At 36.1% G+C, this 22,675-nt stretch overlaps 15 protein-coding genes across 15 annotated transcripts; 6 read left to right on the top strand and 9 right to left on the bottom strand. All coding sequences in view use genetic code 12, as the record gives it.

Annotated features, from left to right (window-relative positions):
• Positions 1–16: 16 nt before the first annotated feature.
• DEHA2A13442g (DEHA2A13442p) lies at positions 17–400 on the bottom strand (the record flags this gene model as incomplete). Its single annotated transcript, XM_456914.1, has 1 exon — positions 17–400. One exon carries the CDS (start codon positions 398–400, stop codon positions 17–19), a length of 384 nt encoding a protein of 127 aa, XP_456914.1.
• Positions 401–969: 569 nt separating this feature from the next.
• DEHA2A13420g (DEHA2A13420p) lies at positions 970–2,793 on the top strand (the record flags this gene model as incomplete). The annotated part of the gene is made up of 1 exon (XM_002769989.1): positions 970–2,793. The coding sequence occupies one exon, from the start codon at positions 970–972 to the stop codon at positions 2,791–2,793; it is 1,824 nt and encodes a 607-aa protein (XP_002770035.1).
• A 362-nt stretch (positions 2,794–3,155) lies between these two features.
• Positions 3,156–4,386, top strand: DEHA2A13398g (DEHA2A13398p; the record flags this gene model as incomplete). Its single annotated transcript, XM_456912.1, has 2 exons — positions 3,156–3,200; positions 3,265–4,386. The coding sequence occupies 2 exons, from the start codon at positions 3,156–3,158 to the stop codon at positions 4,384–4,386; spliced, it is 1,167 nt and encodes a 388-aa protein (XP_456912.2).
• A 214-nt stretch (positions 4,387–4,600) lies between these two features.
• DEHA2A13376g (DEHA2A13376p) lies at positions 4,601–5,479 on the top strand (the record flags this gene model as incomplete). The annotated part of the gene is made up of 1 exon (XM_456911.1): positions 4,601–5,479. One exon carries the CDS (start codon positions 4,601–4,603, stop codon positions 5,477–5,479), a length of 879 nt encoding a protein of 292 aa, XP_456911.1.
• DEHA2A13354g (DEHA2A13354p) lies at positions 5,472–6,443 on the bottom strand (the record flags this gene model as incomplete). Its single annotated transcript, XM_456910.1, has 2 exons — positions 5,472–6,316; positions 6,365–6,443. The coding sequence occupies 2 exons, from the start codon at positions 6,441–6,443 to the stop codon at positions 5,472–5,474; spliced, it is 924 nt and encodes a 307-aa protein (XP_456910.2).
• Positions 6,444–6,806: 363 nt separating this feature from the next.
• Positions 6,807–7,289, bottom strand: DEHA2A13332g (DEHA2A13332p; the record flags this gene model as incomplete). The annotated part of the gene is made up of 1 exon (XM_456909.1): positions 6,807–7,289. The coding sequence occupies one exon, from the start codon at positions 7,287–7,289 to the stop codon at positions 6,807–6,809; it is 483 nt and encodes a 160-aa protein (XP_456909.2).
• Positions 7,290–7,402: 113 nt separating this feature from the next.
• DEHA2A13310g (DEHA2A13310p) lies at positions 7,403–8,581 on the top strand (the record flags this gene model as incomplete). Its single annotated transcript, XM_456908.1, has 1 exon — positions 7,403–8,581. One exon carries the CDS (start codon positions 7,403–7,405, stop codon positions 8,579–8,581), a length of 1,179 nt encoding a protein of 392 aa, XP_456908.2.
• A 321-nt stretch (positions 8,582–8,902) lies between these two features.
• Positions 8,903–10,567, top strand: DEHA2A13288g (DEHA2A13288p; the record flags this gene model as incomplete). The annotated part of the gene is made up of 1 exon (XM_456907.1): positions 8,903–10,567. The coding sequence occupies one exon, from the start codon at positions 8,903–8,905 to the stop codon at positions 10,565–10,567; it is 1,665 nt and encodes a 554-aa protein (XP_456907.1).
• A 230-nt stretch (positions 10,568–10,797) lies between these two features.
• DEHA2A13266g (DEHA2A13266p) lies at positions 10,798–11,574 on the bottom strand (the record flags this gene model as incomplete). The annotated part of the gene is made up of 1 exon (XM_456906.1): positions 10,798–11,574. The coding sequence occupies one exon, from the start codon at positions 11,572–11,574 to the stop codon at positions 10,798–10,800; it is 777 nt and encodes a 258-aa protein (XP_456906.2).
• A 121-nt stretch (positions 11,575–11,695) lies between these two features.
• DEHA2A13244g (DEHA2A13244p) lies at positions 11,696–14,053 on the bottom strand (the record flags this gene model as incomplete). Its single annotated transcript, XM_456905.1, has 1 exon — positions 11,696–14,053. One exon carries the CDS (start codon positions 14,051–14,053, stop codon positions 11,696–11,698), a length of 2,358 nt encoding a protein of 785 aa, XP_456905.2.
• A 401-nt stretch (positions 14,054–14,454) lies between these two features.
• DEHA2A13222g (DEHA2A13222p) lies at positions 14,455–14,910 on the bottom strand (the record flags this gene model as incomplete). Its single annotated transcript, XM_456904.1, has 1 exon — positions 14,455–14,910. The coding sequence occupies one exon, from the start codon at positions 14,908–14,910 to the stop codon at positions 14,455–14,457; it is 456 nt and encodes a 151-aa protein (XP_456904.2).
• A 445-nt stretch (positions 14,911–15,355) lies between these two features.
• Positions 15,356–15,958, bottom strand: DEHA2A13200g (60S ribosomal protein L16; the record flags this gene model as incomplete). Its single annotated transcript, XM_456903.1, has 1 exon — positions 15,356–15,958. The coding sequence occupies one exon, from the start codon at positions 15,956–15,958 to the stop codon at positions 15,356–15,358; it is 603 nt and encodes a 200-aa protein (XP_456903.1).
• An 882-nt stretch (positions 15,959–16,840) lies between these two features.
• DEHA2A13178g (DEHA2A13178p) lies at positions 16,841–17,683 on the bottom strand (the record flags this gene model as incomplete). The annotated part of the gene is made up of 1 exon (XM_456902.2): positions 16,841–17,683. One exon carries the CDS (start codon positions 17,681–17,683, stop codon positions 16,841–16,843), a length of 843 nt encoding a protein of 280 aa, XP_456902.2.
• A 654-nt stretch (positions 17,684–18,337) lies between these two features.
• DEHA2A13156g (DEHA2A13156p) lies at positions 18,338–20,134 on the bottom strand (the record flags this gene model as incomplete). The annotated part of the gene is made up of 1 exon (XM_456901.1): positions 18,338–20,134. The coding sequence occupies one exon, from the start codon at positions 20,132–20,134 to the stop codon at positions 18,338–18,340; it is 1,797 nt and encodes a 598-aa protein (XP_456901.2).
• Positions 20,135–21,200: 1,066 nt separating this feature from the next.
• DEHA2A13134g (DEHA2A13134p) lies at positions 21,201–22,544 on the top strand (the record flags this gene model as incomplete). Its single annotated transcript, XM_456900.1, has 1 exon — positions 21,201–22,544. One exon carries the CDS (start codon positions 21,201–21,203, stop codon positions 22,542–22,544), a length of 1,344 nt encoding a protein of 447 aa, XP_456900.1.
• Positions 22,545–22,675: the final 131 nt, after the last annotated feature.

The raw sequence follows: 22,675 nt of genomic DNA, 5'->3' as shown, positions 1-22,675 counted from the left end.
TCTCATCTCTCATCTCTCACCACACTGGCTCATCCTCCTTCTTTCTCTTCACCCTCACGATTTCGTAATCCTCGTTCGAGCTTACCTCGTTCTCGTGGTCATGAAGGAGTCCCTGTAACCTATAGTAATCATTTTTCTTGTCCACTGGCCTCTTGTTCTCGATCATCGACAACATCTCCTCTTCACCCACCTGTCTGTATCTCTCGTCGTACTTTTCCCACTTCACTGCCGTGAACTTCTGCAAGTACAATGAGCCCGCTACGATCGAAAGAATGAACGGCAACCCAAAGTATAAAAAGTGGTTCTTACGCAACAACTTCTGGTATCTCCCAGCATACGTTCGGTCGTATGCCTCTTGTTCCCTCTTGCCTCGAAATGGCTTGCTTCCTAGATGTACCATCGTGCTGTGTGCTAATGCTATGTGCTATTATTACTGTTGTCCTAATTGGCTTATGTCTGATATCTACTTCTGAACGTATACACGCAATTATTCCACAACTTGGTCGCTTGGGCATTCTCCTATTGTACTATACTAGCATATAATTACGTCCGGCAATTTGAAAAATACATCACGTGAGTTACACCCCCTAGAAATTTGCTTCGACGCCTTTTTCGCCAGTTAGCGGATGCACCCCTTGTTTATTGAAAGAAAAAAGCGTCTATTAAAAATATACGTTTAGGTACCCTTTGTTTATCAGTACATCCTTCTATACAGCGTGACAAGTGAAGTAGACAGGGCGTAAAAGTTACAGGTAATTGAGAACAGTCCATATTACCCAGGCATTACGAAAATTGAGCTAATTTGCAGATTGATTAATTGTTATTGACCGGTTCTAGCGCCAGAGAAGTGAAGAACAGGAAAAAATAAATTAATTCCAAATTGATTAATACGAAGACTATTGAGTTGATACCAGCGATTCTAATACGATAGGTATCATTGAAGAGATTCGAGGACAAAATAGCGATAGGATGTCGGTATATACACCAAATTCGGCCGCGGTTGCTGCTCAACAACAGCAGCAACAGCACCAACAGAGACAGCAGCACCAACAACGGTTGAGCGAGTTATTGGAGGCCGTGAAACAGGAGTTTGACTTTGCGTTGAACGAGGCGTCGAATTTCAAACAGGTGAAGGAGGACTACGACTTGAAGTACAACCAACAGACTGCGGAAATGCAGCAGATCAGACAGACAGTGTACGAGTTAGAGATGGCCCACAGGAAGATTAAAGAGGCGTACGAGGAGGAAATCTTGAGATTGAAGACCGAGTTAGAGAATAGAGATAGACAGGCCCAACAACACCAAAACAAACTCAACGGGATTGAAAATAGACAACCCCCATTCGGCAACTATCCACCCCCACAGCAACAACAGCCTCCCCAACAGGCACCAGTTCCGCAAGTGTCACAATCCCAAACTTTACCTCCTCCAATTAAGCCATCTCCTGCCAAACAAGAGGCCAAGCTGGAATCGCCGAAGACTGCTAAGGTTGAGCCTACCAAAGACGAAACTGCGTCCACACAACCACCAGCCGAACCATCTACTCCTGAAACTTCTACTGCGTTGACTATTATTGACAAGAGTCAATACATAGTAAATCCACTCCAGAAGGCTTCTCACGTCAAAGAGATTCCATCTTTCTTGGCGGATTTAGATGTCTCCAAGGCTAATCCAGACTTCAAGAAACAGAAGCCTGATTACTATGTTTTGTATAACCCTGCTTTCAATCGTGATTTGGATGTCGATTTGATTCATTCTTTAGATCACTCTTCTGTTGTTTGTTGTGTTCGTTTCTCCAAGAACGGTGAATTCATTGCCACAGGATGTAATAAGACTACCCAAGTTTTCAACGTTAAAACCGGTGAATTAATTGCCAAATTGATTGATGATAACTCTTCCAATGGTATTAACGATGACAGCAACAACGAAAACCAATCAGGCGAATCCAATGTTCAGTCTTCATCTGCGAATGCAAATGGTGATTTGTACATTAGATCCGTTTGCTTCTCTCCTGATGGTAAATTGTTAGCCACTGGTGCCGAAGATAAGTTGATTAGAATTTGGGACTTGGAAACGAAGAGAATAATTAAGATTTTACGTGGTCATGAACAGGATATTTATTCCTTAGATTTCTTTCCTGATGGAAACAGACTTGTTTCTGGTTCTGGTGATAGAACTGTTAGAATCTGGGATTTAAGATCCTCGCAATGTTCGTTGACTTTATCTATCGAGGATGGCGTGACAACCGTCGCGGTCTCCCCAGATGGCCAATTGATCACTGCTGGTTCCTTAGATAGAACAGTTAGAGTTTGGGATTCGACCACTGGTTTCTTAGTCGAAAGATTAGATTCTGGTAATGAAAGTGGTAACGGCCACGAAGATTCAGTTTATTCGGTTGCGTTCTCGACTAACGGTAAACAGATTGCCTCTGGTTCTTTGGACAGAACTGTTAAGTTATGGAACTTAGAAGGAAAACAAGACCCACAATCAAACGTTTCTAATAATGCAAGCACTGGAAAGAAGTCCTCTTGTGACGTCACCTACATTGGTCACAAGGATTTTGTCTTATCTGTTTGCTCGACTCCTAAGAATGAATATATTTTGTCTGGTTCTAAGGACCGTGGTGTTATATTTTGGGACCAACTTTCAGGTAATCCATTATTGATGTTGCAAGGTCACCGTAATTCTGTTATTTCGGTGGCTGTTTCGTTGAATTCGCAAGGCACAGAGGGTATCTTTGCTACCGGAAGTGGTGATTGTAAAGCAAGATTATGGAAGTGGACTAGAAAATAATCGACTTACTACACTGATGTACTTTAAAAGAAAATGTTGTATTTAGGTAACAAAAATGATCAATTGTTTAATAAGATCTGATTTATTTTTGTTAAAAAATTTGTCCTGTTGTTATTGGGCACACGCTTTTTTTTATTTACTAAGTATCTTTATCTTGTATTCCCAATATCCACAGGGAGGACGTTGGCTTTTGTAGGAGTGTATTCTTTAAAGTATGTAAATTGTAATAATATAAGTTTAATATATGGAAAACTGGAAAGGGAAAATGTAATTACACAAAGAAAAAAAATAATACACGTCCAGAAATTTATTTCAATAAAGATTGACAGTCTAATATACAATTAAACCTGAACTATACCACAATGACCGTCTATACTTCGTCAGCAACGGCACCGGTAAATATTGCCGTACGTATAAAATGCTCAAATTGTAAAATTTAAGGATTGAAGCTTCGATACTAACTCAAAGTAGACATTAAAGTACTGGGGAAAAAGAGATAAGTCCTTGAACTTACCAACTAACTCGTCAATTTCTGTTACCTTATCGCAAAATGACTTAAGAACATTAACCTCAGTTGCAGCTTCTGAAGATTTCAAGGAAGATAAGTTATGGTTAAATGGAAAATTGGAATCCTTAGAGTCAGAAAGAACTAAAGCTTGTTTAGCCGACTTAAGAACTTTGAGAAAAGAATTGGAATCTAACGATTCGTCTATACCTAAATTGAGTCAATTTGGCGTACATATAGTTTCAGAGAACAATTTCCCTACCGCAGCAGGATTAGCTTCTTCTGCAGCAGGATTTGCTGCTTTGGTTGTTTCTATTGCAAAATTGTACGAATTACCACAAAATATGTCAGAGATCTCTAAAATTGCAAGAAAAGGATCAGGATCAGCATGTCGTTCACTCTTTGGTGGTTATGTTGCATGGGAGATGGGTCAAGAAACCAACGGTGAAGATTCGAAGGCAGTTGAAGTTGCTCCATTGAGCCACTGGCCAAACATGAAGGCTGCAATTTTAGTAGTCAGTGACGATAAGAAAGATACCCCTTCTACTTCAGGTATGCAGACCACAGTTGCTACATCGGATTTATTTCAATGGAGAATTAAAGAAGTCGTTCCAAAAAGATTTGATGACATGAAAGATTCCATTTTACGTAAAGATTTTGCTACTTTCGGTGATTTAACAATGAAAGATTCGAATTCATTCCATGCTGTCTGTTTAGACTCAACTCCTCCAATCTTTTACTTGAATGATACTTCTAAGAAGATAATTAAATTAATCCACGAATTAAACAAAAGAGAAGGAAAGATCATCGCTGCTTACACATTCGATGCTGGTCCAAACGCTGTCATCTATTATGAACAAGAAAATGAACTGAAAGTGTTAGGCGTAATTTACAAGTATTTCAGTAAAGTTAGTGGTTGGGAAAAGCTTGATACTAAAACTTTGGATACCACTTCAGATATCCAAGCGGATCCTGAATTATATAAAGGTGTTTCCAAAATTATTTTAACTGAAGTTGGTCAAGGTCCGCAAGGTTCCTCAGAAAGCTTAATCAATGATAAAGGCTTACCAAAAGCAGTAGCTAATTAGAACATATCTGATACTAATATTATTAAAGTATAACCTGTAAAGTGAGAATGTAAACAGTAAACAGTAAACTATTTTTTTTAATCAACTCCAGGAAGTTGGTACAACCATCAATCTTTACTGGTGACTTTTTAGAAGAGATAAGATAGTAGAGTCCTTCCATCTAGGTCTTGTTTTGGATATTAAGAATAGTCAAGAATAAAAAAATATTTTTCAAATGACTTTGCGATTGTATAATTACCAAGGAATCATTAGATCTATATTGTATGCTAGATCAACGAATTGCATAAGATCTGGTTTTTCACTCCCCCCAAGACATATAGCGAATTCATTCAACAGTAATAAACTTCAATTCCATACATTTTCCCGCATACTACATGAGACTAAAAAGACAAAGTTAAGTGATTTAGAGAAGTCACCAAAACCATCATCAAAGCCCTTACCACCATTAGAACCCATAAGTCCACTTCAACCATTATTGCGTGAAAATATTTATACGATACCCAACATTTTAACTGCAACTAGAATTATTACTGCTCCTGCTGTAGGGTACTTTCTCATAAATCAACAAGCTGGGCTAGCGATGTCGATTTTTGTATATTCATGCGTAACTGATTTTATTGACGGATATATTGCCAGGAAATATAACATGAAATCAATTATTGGATCAATATTAGATCCAATGGCTGATAAATTATTAATGACTATATGTACTGTATCATTAAGTTATATTTCGTCCATGCCATTGTACCTTGCATGCTTAATCATTGGAAGAGATGTATTGTTGAGTTTTATGGCAATCTATTACAGATATGTAACTTTACCACCACCGAAAACGTTTAAGAGGCTTATTAATATTTCGATTCCTACAGTTTCTGTTCATCCGAACTTATTATCCAAAGTGAATACAGGATTACAAATGCTCTATATTGGAAGCTTGGTATTGCAACCTGCAATCGAATCAATAATGGCAGAAAATTGGATTGAACCATTTCATTCAGGATTATACGGCTTTGAATTATTAGTAGCTACAACAACATTTTTAAGTGGTTGCACGTATATTTTCTCAAAGAAGGCGATAAAACCCGTTAGATAATCCAGCTTATAGACTGATAAAATTGTATCAACTCAATATCGTTAAATATTAACAAAAAGGTTAGCAAATACTTTCGGTTGGGACTACAGATAGAAAGTTCTTTCACTAATTGTAAGTATGCTAAGATTAGATATTTTACCAATCTACGATCAATGATAGTCATTAAATATCTAAACTTCTTATAATCAACGCTATGTCGATTCCACTTTAGATATCTCATAGTAAATGTTTCATCCACTATATCATTAATAGTCCTAGTATAATTTGGCTTGCAATTATCAAAATTAAAATCGGTTTTTGTTAAAATAACCAACTTGCCGATATTCAATACAAATTCGTTGGCAAATTTATCGAGAGAAATCCCCATTATTTGCATTTTTTGAAATAATGCCTTATATACGTCAACAACAAACTCATATTTAAGTCGTAAACTTCTTCCCTCTCTGACTTTAAATGCAACTGTCAGTAACAAACATTCATCCAATTCAACAAATATATAACTCCAGCTAAGAGCATTCTGATTGCGACAAGACCTCAACCTGCGAAGCATCGAGACTGGAATATTCTGAAGAATTTGACTAATCAATTTAATCAAAAATAAGTTCTTAACCAGGCTGTCCCATTTAATCAAATGTTTAAACGCCAAAATCAATTCTCGTATTTCTCTGGAAGAGTATTCTCTTGCTACAAGATCACCAGCATTTATCGAATCTATAAACCCTTTATTTGTATTAATCGAGTAGTCAATATTAAGTAAATCTAGTACAAATCTAAGCTCCTTCCCATTTGGTTTAGGCTCCTGTATTTTCTTCTTCAAGATGATATTACGTATAATATCTGGCGGTTAGCAATTATTTGTTAAAAAATCCCATTAAAACAACATACAATCGATAGATTGGACATAGCCCATCCTCCTCTTATATCGAATTAACGATATGGCCAATGGCAAGTCAATATTAACCATTTTGGTAACAATGAATGAAGGTCTATTCGGCGTCTATTTCACACCCATTTCTTTAACAGAGCGCGACGTGTAAGTACCAATCAACGCTAGACCCTTCATTATCATATACCGTTACTGAATATCCTAATAAAGAATAGGCAAATATGATATCTAAAAACCCAAATATACAATCCTTTCTATTCATCCCAGCTATCATACGCTTTCATTCTTTAATTTTTCTGTATTTGTGGCCTTACGTACCGACCCTATTCTAGGGAATTTGGCTTCTATACCATCTGCCATTCTCTAGTGAGTCCTCCGACCCAATTGCTCTAACCCTGCCATATTAACACCGTTAGTCTCAATCCAGGCTTATTAGGATCCTTACGTAGACAGCTTATGTCGCATCCTCACCCATATCCGTCGCCGCACAAAATTGCCAAACAGGTACTTCCCCTTCCAATGAGTGCTATTAAACATTATCACCGAATATAGCCATCCCTGGGCATCCACATCGTTGGCCATCAACAAATACCACTTATCCCACGACCATTTCCAATCCATATCGGGTAATGGGTAGTTATTGATGTTGTTGTACGTGAGAGATATCGTCTTTCCATCCAACAGCTGATACGTTTGAGGATCTATAAACGGTAATAAAGTCCGATTTGAAAATAACGGAATTCCAAAAAACTTGGTTCCCCGTTGGTTTTCAACGATAAAGTCAAACCGAACGTTATCATTCTGGTATTCATAGCTGTCCAATGCCTTAAGCAATCGTCCCGATTTCACATTAGCATGTTTAAGTAAGTCCCTTAACTCATTATATTGAGGAAAATGCTTGTATTTATCCTTTATATCGTCCATAGAGTGGTTCTTGATGTCTTAGAATCATATACTTGGTTCACAAATAGTACCGTATTCACCTTAGTGAGTTCATATGCAGTACACAAAAAGTAATCTAAAGCCTTTTGTATTCAATGGAAAATATTACTAATGAGTTATTAGTATTAGTCACTATGAATTACGCAAAGGATGAAGGTTACACTCAGGTACCTCCAAATGGTAACCAGTTCGTAGTGCAAAATATTTCAAATTTGGACTATCCTATAGTGAAGGATGGGACTAATGGAAATGTGACGCAAATCCGGAACTCCCAGGCTAACATAGAAGCAAGAACACCAGTTCAAGCAGGAGCATCAAACCCAATGGAACCAGAAGCTATAGGTAACGGGGACATATCGATGTCAGATGTTAATAATGGTGGCCATACTGTGGAGGTGCCAAATAGAAGCCATGTATTTGAATTCCATGATCCATTTGATATTAACTCGTATCCGATAACGAATCCGCCAATTTTTGACACAACTATGATGCTTCCATATTCCACGAACGAGGGTATTCCCAGAAGGAGGAGAATATCTATATCTAACGGGCAGATTGGGCAAATTATCAACCACGAGTTTTACTTGGAAAATGAGAGTCCATTGGATGATGAATTGAATGCGACCAGACCGGTGAACCAAGCGGCATCCAAAGACGATATTGTATTGAATGACGTTCATACGCACCAGAGAAAGGACCCAGTACGAACAGAATCAGCAGGGCAATTGCCGCATCAGCCATCTCAATTGCAACAGAAGGGTTTGGTGTCTCAGCCACAGTTAAAAGTAGATCTTGGTATACTGCCGGAACAGCAACAAGGATCTGTTATAAAAAATCAAGTGAAGCCTGAGACGCCCAACATACAACCTGGAGATTCGATACCTGCAGCGGGTGTTCCTCCTCCAAACCATCAATTAATATACAATAATGAAGTGATCTACAATCCTAATAATGGGCCAATTCCCGGGACGGCAGCTTGGAAAAAAGAAAGACTATTGGAACGTAACAGACTAGCAGCTTCCAAGTGTAGGCAACGCAAGAAACATGCTCAACAACAGCTCCAGAACAATGTATCACAATACCAGAAAGACGTTGACTCACTCAAAGACAAACTAGATAAATATGAGACAGTTTTCAAAAACTTCAATTTGATACTTTCCAAACATGTCCACAAATTTCCAGACTCGGATCTAAAATTACTAGCAGATTTTAAAGATATAGACGCCATAACTGATAGAGACCTTGAAACAATTTCCAAGCTTGCTGGTAGATGAATAAAATCATCCTTCCATATACTTGCAGTTACAAATGGCCACAGTACGAAATGTTTTCTAATTGTAATTTATTTTAACTTTTAATATAATAATCCACCTTAGTCCATACAAACAATTACTACACATAGCTTATATAGCTCCTCGTTAAACCCAAGTTTACTACGTACCATGTAATCTAGTTCTTAAGTATGAACGACTGCTGCTTATATAATGATTACACAAAAATGCGGCTTGAGATTTTGGTTTGGTTGATCAAAAAATTCATCGAAAGGGCAAATCAACAAGAATAGTTTTTCATTAAACCGTGTATATCGAATAATAATGTCGCTTAAATTACCTCAAGCCCCAAATTCTGGGTTATTTAAGCAAGGATACCAATCGCACACCAGTGCTGATGGGGTAATCATAAAAAATATTGAAGCAGTTCGAGAAATATCATCGATTTTATTGACATCGATGGGACCAAGTGGTAGAAATAAAATTATCATTAATCAATTAGGAAGGATTTTTATAACAAATGATGCTGCCACCATGCTCAATGAATTAGAAATTGTACATCCTGCAGTGAAAATTTTGATTATGGCGTCTAAGCAACAAGAGTTTGAGATGGGTGACAATACCAACCTAGTTATCATTTTGGCAGGGGAATTTTTGAACATTGCTGAAAAATTACTCAATTTAGGATTGAATGTGACTGAGATCATGCAAGGGTATAATTTGGCAAATAAGTTTGTCATGGATACATTAGAATCGTTGGTTGTTAGTAACGTTGAGTCGATTACTGAAACCAGCGAATTATTGAAGGTCATCAAGCCTGTCATTTCAGCTAAACAATATGGAAATGAAGATTTAATTTCAAAGTTGGTCATTGATGCGGTAAAGATTGTCATAAACCCTAAGAAACCACAAAATTTCAATATCGATTCTATCAGAGTGGTGAAGATTATGGGTTCCAGTTTATCCAATTCTGAAGTTGTGAAAGGTATGGTTTTCCCAAGAGAACCAGAAGGACATATTAAAAACATCAAAACCAAATCGAAGGTTGTGGTATTCACTTGTCCAATTGATATTTCGACTACTGAAACCAAGGGTACCGTGTTGTTACATAACGCTAAAGAAATGTTAGACTTCAGTAAAGGTGAAGAACAACAATTAGACCAAATGTGTAAGGAGATCTCAGATTCTGGTGTTAATGTTGTTGTAGCTGGTGCAAATATTGGTGAGTTAGCCTTACATTATTTCAATAAGCACGGTATTTTGGTTTTGAGAGTCCCATCGAAATTCGACTTAAGAAGAATCTGTCAAGTATGTGGTGCTACTCCTTTGCCAAGATTAGGTGCTCCAATGCCAGATGAAATGGGTATTGTTGACGTGATCGAGACTAAAGAAATCGGTGGTGATAGAGTTACAATTTTCAGACAAGATGAATCTATTTCAAGAACCTCTACTATTATTCTTAGAGGTGCTACCCAAAATAGTCTTGATGATATTGAAAGAGCTATTGATGATGGTGTTAACGCAATCAAGGGTTTATTAAAGGATAATAGGTTATTACCAGGTGCAGGTGCTATTGAAATTGAGTTGATTAAATTAATTACTCAATATGGTGAAAAAACACCAGGTTTATTGCAATTAGCTATTAAGCATTACGCTAAGGCTTTTGAGGTTATCCCAAGAGTCTTAGCTGAGACTTCGGGATTAGATTCCTCTGAATTATTAAGTAAATTGTATGCTGCTCATGCCTTAGACGATAACAAAGGTATAAACTTCGGTATTGATATTGATAATGATTCAGATGATGGATTATTGGATGTTAAAGAACATGGTATACTTGATTTATTATCTGCTAAGAAGTCTGCCATCGACTTGGCAACCGACGCAACAAATACAATCTTATCTATCGATCAAATTATTATGGCCAAGAGGGCCGGTGGTCCACAAATGCCTAAACAACCAAGACCTGGTAATTGGGATCAAGCCGATTAATTTAAATGTTCAAAGCTTTATTAAAATTAATTGTGTTTATATATACCTATTTCATAGATCACCGTAAATAATACTAAAAATCAGCTCAAATTATATATTTTATCAGATTAGTTAGTAGTTAGGACAAACTCGAACTACGTGGCACATTTTTGTCTATTTAATATACATTAATCGCTTATTACTAGTCTATAAATAGCTTTAGAACGTCGTAGTCATATATGAATTAGCAATTAAGTTTCCTTGACAGCTTTTATGAAACTTTCAATTTTCGTTAAATCTTTATTCCCATCTCCATCCTCAACACCACCGCTTACGTCAAATCCTATTACATTGTTGATCACGAACGCACTTCGAACATTAGACGGATTTAAGCCTCCAGCCAAAATAAACTTGCCTTTCTTTAAATCATCGACTGCTTTCCAATCAATAATTTTACCTTCTCCTCCCAATTCAGAGTCCAATAATGGCAACGCTAAACCACTGCCGACATGTACATTATCTCTGATTGTTTCTGTAAAGAGTTTGTCCATCACGGCAATATCTCTTGGGATCACGAATCGTGGAATGATCCCATATGTACATGATTCTTTCAGTGAATTATATTCGCAAAATTCTTCCTTATCCTCATTCCCATGAAGCTGTATAAAATCTAAACTAAGCTCCCCTGCAATCTTGAACACATCTGAAATATCTTGATTTCTGAAAACTCCAACTAAAAATGGCCCATTATCTATTATTAATTGCTTAAATGCAATAAAATATTGGTCGCTATTCAGAAAAGATTGCCCCTCTAGATGCTTCAATATAGAATTTACAGTTTTGAATTGAGTATCCTTTATCTTTCTCTTATCACTTGCCAAAAGTGAAATGTTTTTGGCTACATTGTGATCAATGGTTCTCTTTCTATTAGGAACCAAGATCACTCCAAGTAAATCAACACCCGATTCGATAGCACAATTTGCTGCCTCCTCGGTCCTAATACCACATACTTTAACTAATTTTGACATAATGTAATATAATGGATTTTACTTACTTGAAAATTATGACAAACTGATATAATATACTAAATCACGTGATAAATTAGAATTGATGCTTTCATTGACTATATACGGTTTACAAAACCAGGAATTATTCATTACTATTACTGTTATCTTTCCTAAAGAACTTCCCAAAATTCTTAAACTTATTAACATGAGTTTCCCCTGTTAACGCAAAATCTCGTAAGTTTTTTTCGAAGTTATTGATTTTCAAGTTATTTTGAAAGTTTGCATTCAATAATTTGGGGGATTTAGCTTCAGGATCAGGAGATTTTAACGTTGGCGTAGGGGTCGAATTGCTGCTATTTACAATAGGTGTATCATCCTGTATGGCTGCTAATATAGGGGACTCCTCAATTAAGGTATTTTGGTATGATATTTGTAGGTTGAATATTTCAACATACTTAAATCTCTGGGCAGGATCTATACTCTTTAATTTTAAAAATTTGACAAAATTTGCCGTTGATTTGTCACCAATAATTTGAAAATAGTTCATAATCAAATTGTCGATAGGAAGTGTTGGAGTTAAAAGCAATTTCAAAACAGTATCAAGCTTATTAAATTGATTTTCAACATGTTTCGTATATGTCTTCAAATTAATGCTGGAATGCTCTTCCTTGTTGGAAGCATCAAAAGCTGGATTTGAATATAGAGGTAAATCAAGGATAAGCTTCTTTAAATTCTGTATGTCAGACATGATCTGTTCAACATTAATAATACTTAATGGAGTAACTAACTTCAAACTATTCAAATATGAGATTGTAATCAATTCCGTTAATTTATCACAGAAGTTTCTTATATATCCCTCCCTTATAATTAACGGTAAAATCAACGTACAATTGTCTAATAAACTTTGCTTATAGTCAATCATGTAGTTCGAAATTTCCACTGTTTGCTCCATATTATTCCAGTTATTATTAGTGAACTGTCTCCATGAAAACTGTAAATCATTAGATATCTTGAGCAATAATGTTTGAATTGATTTATTAATCAACTCAATAAAAACATCTTTAATTGTCTCGAAAGAAATTGTCTGCTTTAAAGGTTCATCGATTAGATTAGTGAATCTATCTTGAAGATCATTGATATTATTCAAAATATAATCCCCCGTATTTAAAATCATAGTGAGGTATTTGATAGGTTCAATGCCATTTAGATTTTCACTATTATTCGGTATCATTGGTAGAAGGATTTTGCTATTAAATTCATGCAAATATTTCACGAATAATTTCGCCAAGTCAATCAAAATTGAACCAGAACTTAATTTGATGATTAACGACAAGATTTTTTGAAAAGTTTTGAACAATTCAATAGATGAGTTAGATACGTTTGGAACGTTATTTATTCTTAAAACATTTAGGAAATCTTCATGACTTTGTGCGCTGGAATACTCAGTAGGTATTTGACTGACTGAGTAAAACTCTAAAAACTTAGCATGCAATAACTTGTCTTGTTCATTGACCCAGATTGATAAATATGGTTCGAATACCTTCAGGATAATTTGATTAAACTCTTGCGTTTTAAAAATGTTATTTAAGTTCTTCTCAAAATCCAAAGTTTTCGTTAAAGCATCAAGAAGGCCACTTGAAGGGATTGAATTATTCAATTGTGAAGTTAAGTCTTGTTTTGTTATAGTGCAAAATATTTTGCTCAATTCTAGATCAATACACCAATCTTTCGGAAACATATCCATGTAATTCAGATGAATGCTTGCCAAAGTATTATTAAAGTACATATATCTTCTGTTAAGATTTTCCAAAGATCCAGCCTCGTCTAAATTATTGAAGATTGATTTAATGTCTTTAAGTTGTAAGTTATAGAACCAGTTGAGTAATTTATCTTTGTATTTGAAATCAATCAATTCTAAGATCTCACAACCATAAAATAATTGATCATTATCCAATTTATTTACTATCGTGTCTTCAAAATCGATAAAAATATCATCAACCAATTTGTTTTGAGTCTTCAAAATATTCAAGTTCAACTGGTTAATCTCATCGATTGATCTATACGGCTTGAAATAAGTTAATAATTCTTTAACAACACTTAACAATTGTAAAATATCTTTATAATGTTTACTGGAAATTATAGAATTCAATGTCTTGTTGGCATCTATTAACATCTGCAACCTTTTCAAAATAGTCATCAGTAGAACTAAATTCTTTTTACAATTGTCCAATTCTTGTATCGACGAAGTCAGTGAAACAATGGAACCTTGTGTGTCCGCTGATTTGGCTTTAATTGTCTTTATGTTTTCTATTAATTTTTTTGTATCTTCATTTAATGCTATGGGTGAGTTGTACTGAGTTACATCATGTTGTATTTGTTTATTTAATTGAAGCTTGTAGGCGTTTATATAAGCTAAGAGCTCAGGTATCTCTTCAATAGATCCAGATGACTTTAATATCTTATTCAAATGATCTGTTGGGTTATAATCAAACGAATTCATTGTGATTAATGAGTTTAAGATTGTTAACTATGTTGGTTTTACTACTGTTGATATCCCTCCATAATTTTGTGTTACATTTTTGATGATCTATTTTGCATTCCAAGCCTATGTAATTTGGAATAACCAAAGCAATTAAAGACCCAAATAAGAGAATTTAAACCTTGAATATATGTAGTTGTGATCTATTCGGGTTAAATAGGCCCATGAATATCAAATAAGAAGAATGGAAAGTTTGTTATGAAGTTAGTCACTATATATTATTGTAAGGATAGAATACGACAGCTAAGAATCTTGAAGCTATCAAGTAATCTACTTACCGTCTTATCAATAGCTCAGACTTCCAGTCTTGCTGAGAATAAATAACTGTGGGTCCTTTAATTATGCTCGTATCATTCGTAAACTTAACCTTCATATACATCATTAACAAAATATTCTATATAACTATTACAATACCTGTCCAATAATAAGGACAACTTGTTCCTCTTCAACAGTAGCAATATTCTACTTAATAACGAATTCACCTCAATGTAATTTAAGTTCGTTAACTTGACGAGCTGATCTATTGATTCGATTATTATTATAAAATCACTCTTTTGACTAGATATTAAATGTTGCAAATCCTGTAAGCCATTAGCCTTGTGATAATGAAACGATTTCATAACATTGGTATTATTTTTGAACTGTATCGGCAAAGCATTTATAGTATTGAATAGGTCGTTCGGTATAGTGCAATTGACATACACTATGTTATATGACTGCAAGTCGGTATCTTGATCAATTAAATTGATACTATATTCAATGCATTTCTTTATATCTGGGTTATGTATGTAGACTAATCTGGCATCAGACGAAGTCATGTAGGCGTTAAAGCTGTAAGGTTTATTGAGTTGTTGATTTCACACACTAGAGATTTATACCAAAGGGTCGGATCGGGTTGACAGATTGAACTATATGTTTATCTTCAATAACCAAATAAAAACAGCTGAGTAGGGCCAAAGGGGCAAATGATTCCAATTTGATTTATGGGCTCCTACTATGCAATGTGATGGTTTAAAAGAACTAGTTCGCTTCTCCAAACAAAAATATACTTTATATAGGTCATTTGTAGACTTCACACCAATTCCAGTACTACGTCCTAAGCTAAATTCGTATCCTACAACCAGACTCATTTACTATTCAATTTTGTATTACTTACAGAATAATAATATATAAAACATAACCATCACTCGACTAAATAATTATGATATATTAGAAATATTTGCCCAAACGTTATTTAATGTAACAAGTAACTGTACTTAATCTCTAATATCCGAATGAAGCTAATTGCTTAGCAGCATCAGATTCGGCAGTGGCAGCCTTGGCAGCGTTGACCTTCTTGGCTAAAGCCTTCTTCTTAGCGTAGTATTCAGCGTTTTGTAACTTTCTCTTTTCTTCTAACTTATCAACAACAGATTCGTATTTCCAACCAACAGCAGATGATAATCTACCAACGGTGGTGTATTTTCTACCTGGCTTCAATCTCAAGATTCTTAAAGCTTGTGGAACAACAACTCTCTTCTTCTTGTCATATGGTGGTGGAACACCTTCGAAAACCTTAAGTCTTTCTAAGGCAGCCTTACCTCTAGCAGTCTTGTGAGGCATCATACCTCTGATAGCCTTGTAGAAAATTCTGGATGGGGCTCTGAAGTGGAATGGTCCCTTGGTCTTGTTATATCTGGTAGCCTTTCTTAAGTAATCGTGGTACTTCAACTTATTTCTGAAAAATTCACCAGAGATGTTCATGGCTTCACATCTAACGACGGTAATCTTTTGTCCATTCAATAATTGCTTAGCAACGATAGAAGCTAAACGACCTAATAAATGGCCCTTACCATCAATAACAACAACTGGTTCAAAAGTAGACATCTTTAATGAAGTTTAAGTTGTACACTTGCTTTACGATTTAACAATTCTTCTTAAAATATTTTACTTTGGTTTTTTTTTCACTATACTAGGTATGTCCAAAGAGCGTGAACGGGATGGACTGAAAAAAAATTCGAAAATATCACGTGTGATTTTCTGGAAGAAAATTTTCATAAAGCAGTCACATACATGTGGATGATGGGCAATAGCCCTATAGATGGGGTGCGTTATACTGGATGCAGGTAACTTTATTTATTGAAAATAAAGCTTAATTGAAATAATCAGTGCGTTGGATGCAATGCGAGATAACATAACGGACATTATTATTTGGATGGAGATGCAATAACATCAATTCAAACAATTGGGATAGCATTATATACGCTAAAGAAGGAGAAGAAGAAATTAATGTATACGTATAAGGAACAAGCATGGCTGCTTAGCGTATCAAGCGAAGATTGCATCGGTAGTAAGTAGCTACATGCCATTGTTAATCGGATTTTAGCTGGAAGCTAGGCCCACCGATAATAGTATGTTATATTTGACACATAATAACAACACTATAGATAACTTAAGCGATGAAGATGTTGAGTACATTAAGAGCCAATTGGAAGACTAGATAAGTTGAATAAGCAATATTATCATGATAATCTTAATTCAGTTCAGCTAGTTACAGTGTCACCCTTCAGTCAATGTCACCTAATTAAGTATTTTAATATAACTTAACATTAATAAATAATGCTCTTTAATCTAACTTTTAATTTAGTATTGATATATGTTTTTATAGATATATCAACATTATGAGGTTATATTATGTCTTACCATGAGATAATAAATTTACATATGTAGATAAACTATCTTTACTAAACCAATAATATGTTAAATTGTCTAGAGTTCACCATGGTCATGATTCTTAAATGCATCACCACTGCAGAAGTCTGCTGGACACCCCATATTATGTGCCTTATCGTAACAGTCATTGTATGAATTACATGCTGCTTTCGGTACTACCCTAACACAGAATTTCCAAGCTCCTTGATTTGAGAACCCAACTTTCCAACTGTCGGCATTAGGGTCATTATCTAACTCATTATCAGCCCAATTAGCTGCATCTTCAAGAGCTTGTTGACTAGCTTCAGTACTACATTTCTGCCCTGACGAAGCACACGTTTCCGCATAATAATAGCCGGCCGCCGAGCCCCAGAGTTTTCCAAAAGGTAAAATACCGCCTCGACCTACACACTTCCTACCACTATCATCACCTCCACGCCATTTACCATATTCTGAGCTTACTATAGCTGCTAGAATGCCTGAAGCTAGGTCAGTTATTGCTCCTCCAACAAGAGTTGCTCCATATTTAATAACAACTTTTATGTGATCTACTGTAGTTGACTTTTCGTCTATTATTAACACACTATCAGAAGTTAGTTCTTTTGGAGAACCATTTGAACTTTGTTGTAAGTATGTTTTAGTGCTATCTAGCACTTCATTGTATTTACCAACCTTGTCAACATCGTTATCATCACACTCAACAAGCATTGTCAAACTACCACCATTTGAGTAGTTTGCTGTAGCCATATTGTATTGAGTAACATTTGCCTGTTCATTGTTCAGTACGAAATTTTGATGTTGCATGTTATCAGATGTGTCATTAAACATCTCAAATGATGTCATAATATTGTTTGCAGAAGTTAAAATCGTAAAGTAAAGAATGTAAATTAAATAATTCATGCTAATTAATGCGTTGTAATATTGTATTACGTAGATATTAAAATTGTATATATGTAGTAGAATATTTGATAAGCGGGTCTGAATCTGTCAATTCCTGAGAATATTTTGAACAGTCTCTTTCGCAATGCGCTTGCATTTTCCTCAAATTAATGCACCCTGAAGATGCTAACAGAGCTCTAACAGACTATTTCAACAATACCAACTGTTCGAAAGATGATTGAATGAAAAGGTCTAAAATAATATATTACTATGATACTGAACTCCCAGCCTTTCGAGGTCAGCGTTGTCCGTCTAATAACTCATATTTATAGTAAACATAAAGATGCATGGAAGTTAGTTTTGAAACGAATAAATGCATAAACAAGCATGAGATAAAATACTCTTATAACTAACGCATATACATCAAGTGGTTGTAGGTACGCATTCGTTTCCTAACATCATTGGAGAGTTATTTGGAAAGTTGTTGGAAAAGTTGGGGCGGAGGGGGTGATTGTAGAAATCTATCATAGAGAGGTGGATAATACTGGTATTTGTAGAAAGTATATCAGAGGTGCAAAACGTTACGCATAAATCATTGTTGCAATTTGGATCGAATGTATTAAAGTATATACGAGCAATCCGGGACGGAAACTTCAGAAGCTAGAAATGGTGCACCTAGCAGTTATACAGGACAGGAATTTCCTTCGATTCTATTAAAGAGTTAACCACAGAGAGAATGGCCTGGATGGAAGCTTCAGATACGTCGGAATGGATACCACAACCCCATTGGGAGACTCTGTCGCCGTTCTTGTTGAGATAACTCAATTCAATGTAGGTTGCAGCCTTACCTTGACTTCCAGAGCCGAGTAAATGTTCTGAGTAGTTGACAACCTCGAATAAGGTGCCGAACTTGTTGGAGATGGCGTCAATAAAAGCGGAAATTGGTCCGTTACCTTGACCGGTAATGTTTACAGGCTGGTCGTTGACATGTATGGAAACGTTGATTTCACGGTTGTTCTTGGAAGAAGACGAGGCTGGCTTTGGAATGTCGAAGCCATCGAGCGTGATTGGAGACTTCTCATGCGACATGTATTGTTCTTTGAATAAGTCGTTGATTTCTTCAGTCATTAATTCTCTTCCGAGTCTATCAGCTCTCTCTTGCACGACACTTGAAAATGCTACTTGGAGTTGTCTTGGAAGATCAAGTCCTAATGATCTTAATATGACCCATGCTGCACCACCCTTACCAGATTGAGAGTTGACTCTAATGACAGCTTCGTAGGTTCTACCAATGTCCTTTGGATCTAACGGTAAGTATGGAATAGCCCATTTGGTGTCACCCCTAGCGACTCTTTCATCAACCTTTGCAAATCCCTTCTTAATGGCATCCTGGTGCGATCCAGAGAAGGCACACACAACCAAGGAACCGCCGTATGGAGCTCTTGGGTGAACTTGGATCTTGTTACATCTTTCAGTGACTTCAATAACGGATTCAAGATCGGAGAAATCTAAGTTTGGAGCAACACCTTGAGTGTACATATTCAATGCAACAGTAACTAAATCGACATTACCAGTACGTTCACCACTACCAAATAAACAACCTTCAACTCTGTCTGCACCGGCCATTAAACCTAATTCTGCTGCTGCAACACCACACCCTCTGTCATTATGAGGATGAACAGAAACACAGATTTTTTCACGTTCAGTAATATTTTTACAGAAATATTCAATTTGATCAGCATAAATGTTTGGAGAAGCGACTTCAACAGTTGCGGGTAAGTTAAAGATGATTGGGTTTTCGGCAGTTGGTTCCCATGCATTCTTGACAGCTTCACAGATTTCTACCGCAAATTCAGTTGGAGTATCAGAAAAACATTCTGGAGAGAATTCCAAAGCCCATTCAGTTTCTTGTGCAGTTGGATCATCTTTGGTTAATGATCTCACTAACTTGGTGGTTTCAATCGCCTTCTTTACAGCGTCTTCTTTTGACATATCAAATACAATATCACGGAAAACATCAGAGGTGGCTAAATAAATGTGGATTGTAGCCTTTTTAGCACCTTTGACTGATTCGACTGTTCTTCTAACCAATGGTTCTCTAGACTGGGTCAAAACTTGAATAGAGACATCGTCAGGAGCATTCTCTACTGCATATCTTGTAAAATCAAAATCAGTTTGAGAAGCAGATGGAAATGAAACTTCTATTTCTTTGAACCCGATCTCAAGCAATTTATGGAAATATTCTTTCTTTTCTGGAATTGACATAGGATCTGGTAATGCTTGGTTACCATCTCTAAGGTCAGTGGATAACCATCTTGGAGCCTTAGTGATCGTCTTATTAGGCCAAGTTCTGTTAGGTAAAGCGACACCTTTAAAAGCTTTATACTTTTGGCTTGGATCTTTTAGCATATTCGCATATGGCTTTGCAGCAGATGCTGCTTTCTGAAAGAGTGTAGCAGTTTGTTTAAACATAGTCTGTTTCCAGTATTTCTGCTTTCTTCTTTTCAAATTTATTCTTCCTATAAATGAGATGACTAAATCAACAAGTAACAATCGATAGAAATAATAAAACGTAATGGAACCACTATTATGACTGAAAAATAATGAATAGGCGATTCTCCGCCCGGTAACGGAGCGTTATTTTTGTCACGTACACATCCCTACAAATACTAACCTATTCCTTCCGTAAGTAGCATATGTTGAAGCGGAGCTTCGATATTCAAGGTCTGGTATCAGCCATACTTTCAGTTTGCTCGTTGCGTTTTAAGAACGTCACATGTGTATATTGATATATTTAGCTTGACAATTATAATTTCTCAACTTCAATTGTGGTGCATTATCTGACTTGCTGCAAAATATACAATAAGAGCAAAATATGTTAACATGCAATAGACTTGATGGAAGGGATGCTCGATCCAATGCATCAAGATAATCTTCTTTGCATGCGAGTGTTCCTAGTTGCTGAAATTAGGGTAACATCGCAAATCATTATAAACATGCGGATACTCTACTTCTTGTCAGATAATGAATAGCATTTTACACTACATTCCAACGATATTCATTAAAAGGTGTTCTCCATAAAAGTATATCGTCTTCGATATAGTAAAGAGAATATAGGTATTAGGTAGTAGAAGTAAGGTTTGATGCTAATAACTTGTTATTTCCAAAATTGTGAGATTTATGAATATTCGTAATAAAAGAAAATGAATGTACACCCAGAAATTCAACTAAACAGCGTTGCATTGCCTTCACACTATAAACAGAGCTTTGTATTTAGTTATCCTACACAAAATGGCCTTTGAGATGTTAAAATAGATATCAATATAGTTATATAGTCACATAACCCCAGAAAACTAGTTGCAAGCATTTGGGCATCTCGAAAGTCACATGACCATTTTCCTTGAATTTTTTTTTTTTTTTTTTTTTCAAAATTTTCAGAGATGCCCTTAAAGCATTTAATTTATAAGGTATAAAGTTAGTATCTTTTCTTCAATTATCGGCGAAGATTATTACAATTAGAAATATAAATTAATCAATAATGGCTAAATCATCAACTAAATCTGCTAAGGCTGATAAGAAGCAAGTTAAGTCTAAGAAGCAAGTTAAGAAGCAAGAATCTTCCTCTGAATCCAGCTCTTCTAGCTCATCAGAATCCGAATCAAGTTCTTCATCCGAATCTGATTCTGATTCCTCTGATGAAGAAAAGGAAGAAGAAAAGAAGGTATCTTCCGATTCTGACTCCAGCTCTGATTCTGAATCCGAAGCTGAAGTAAAGAAAGAAAAGAAGGACGACTCCTCTGATTCTGATTCTGATTCTTCATCTTCCGACTCTGATTCTTCAGATGAAGAAGAAGCACCAAAGAAGGAAGCTAAGAAGGATACCAAAAAGGTAGCCAAGAAAGAAGTTAAGAAAGAAGCATCTTCTTCATCTTCATCATCATCATCCGAATCTGATTCAGATTCATCTTCATCCTCATCCTCATCTTCCGATTCTGATTCCGACTCAGACAGCGACTCCGAAGAAGAAGAAAAGGATTCCAAGAAGCGTAAGGTCGAAGAATCTTCTGAAGAAGTTGAAGAATCCACTGAAGAACCAGTCTCAAAGAAACCAAAGACCAATGAAGAACCAGCTACTTTATTCGTTGGTAGATTATCATGGAGCATTGACGACGAATGGTTAAGAAGGGAATTCGAACCAGTTGGTGGTGTTATTAGTGCTAGAGTCATCATGGAAAGATCTACTGGAAAATCTAGAGGTTACGGTTACGTTGACTTCGACTCTAAGTCTGCTGCAGAAAAAGCATTACAAGAATACCAAGGTAAAGAGCTTGACGGTAGACCAATTAACTTAGATATGTCTACTGGTAAGCCTCACGCTTCTAACCCAAATACCGATAGAGCTAAGCAATTCGGTGACGTTCCATCTGCTCCATCAGACACTTTATTCGTTGGTAACTTATCTTTCAATGCTGAAAGAGACAGTTTATTCAACACTTTCGGTGAATACGGTACTGTTGTTTCGTGCAGAATCCCAACCCACCCAGACACTCAACAACCAAAGGGTTTCGGTTACGTTCAATTTTCATCTGTCGATGAAGCCAAGGCTGCTTTAGAAGCTTTGAACGGTGAATATCTTGATGGTCGTGCTTGTAGATTAGATTTCTCCACTCCAAGAGACAACAGCAATGCCCCAAGAGGTGGCTTCGGTGGTAACCGTGGCGGTCGTGGTGATTTCGGTGGTAACCGTGGTGGTAGAGGCGGTTTCGGTGGCCGTGGTGATTTCGGTGGTAGAGGTGGTTTCGGTGGCCGTGAAAGATCTGCTCCTCCAAGATCTGCTCCAAACTCTGCTGAATTCAAGGGTACTAAGAAAACCTTCGATTAATCGCTACAACATGAAAAATAAGCTTTAATTTACTGTACACTACACTATACTTTTTCTTCGTTTGATATATCTTTTTGTCTTTTTTTGTTTTTTGCATATTATAACATATAGCTTAATAGTATCATTTAGTA

Source organism: Debaryomyces hansenii (genome assembly GCF_000006445.2).
Source record: "Debaryomyces hansenii CBS767 chromosome A complete sequence".
Classification (NCBI taxonomy): domain Eukaryota; kingdom Fungi; phylum Ascomycota; class Pichiomycetes; order Serinales; family Debaryomycetaceae; genus Debaryomyces; species Debaryomyces hansenii.
This window is presented reverse-complemented; position numbering and strand designations above follow the sequence as displayed.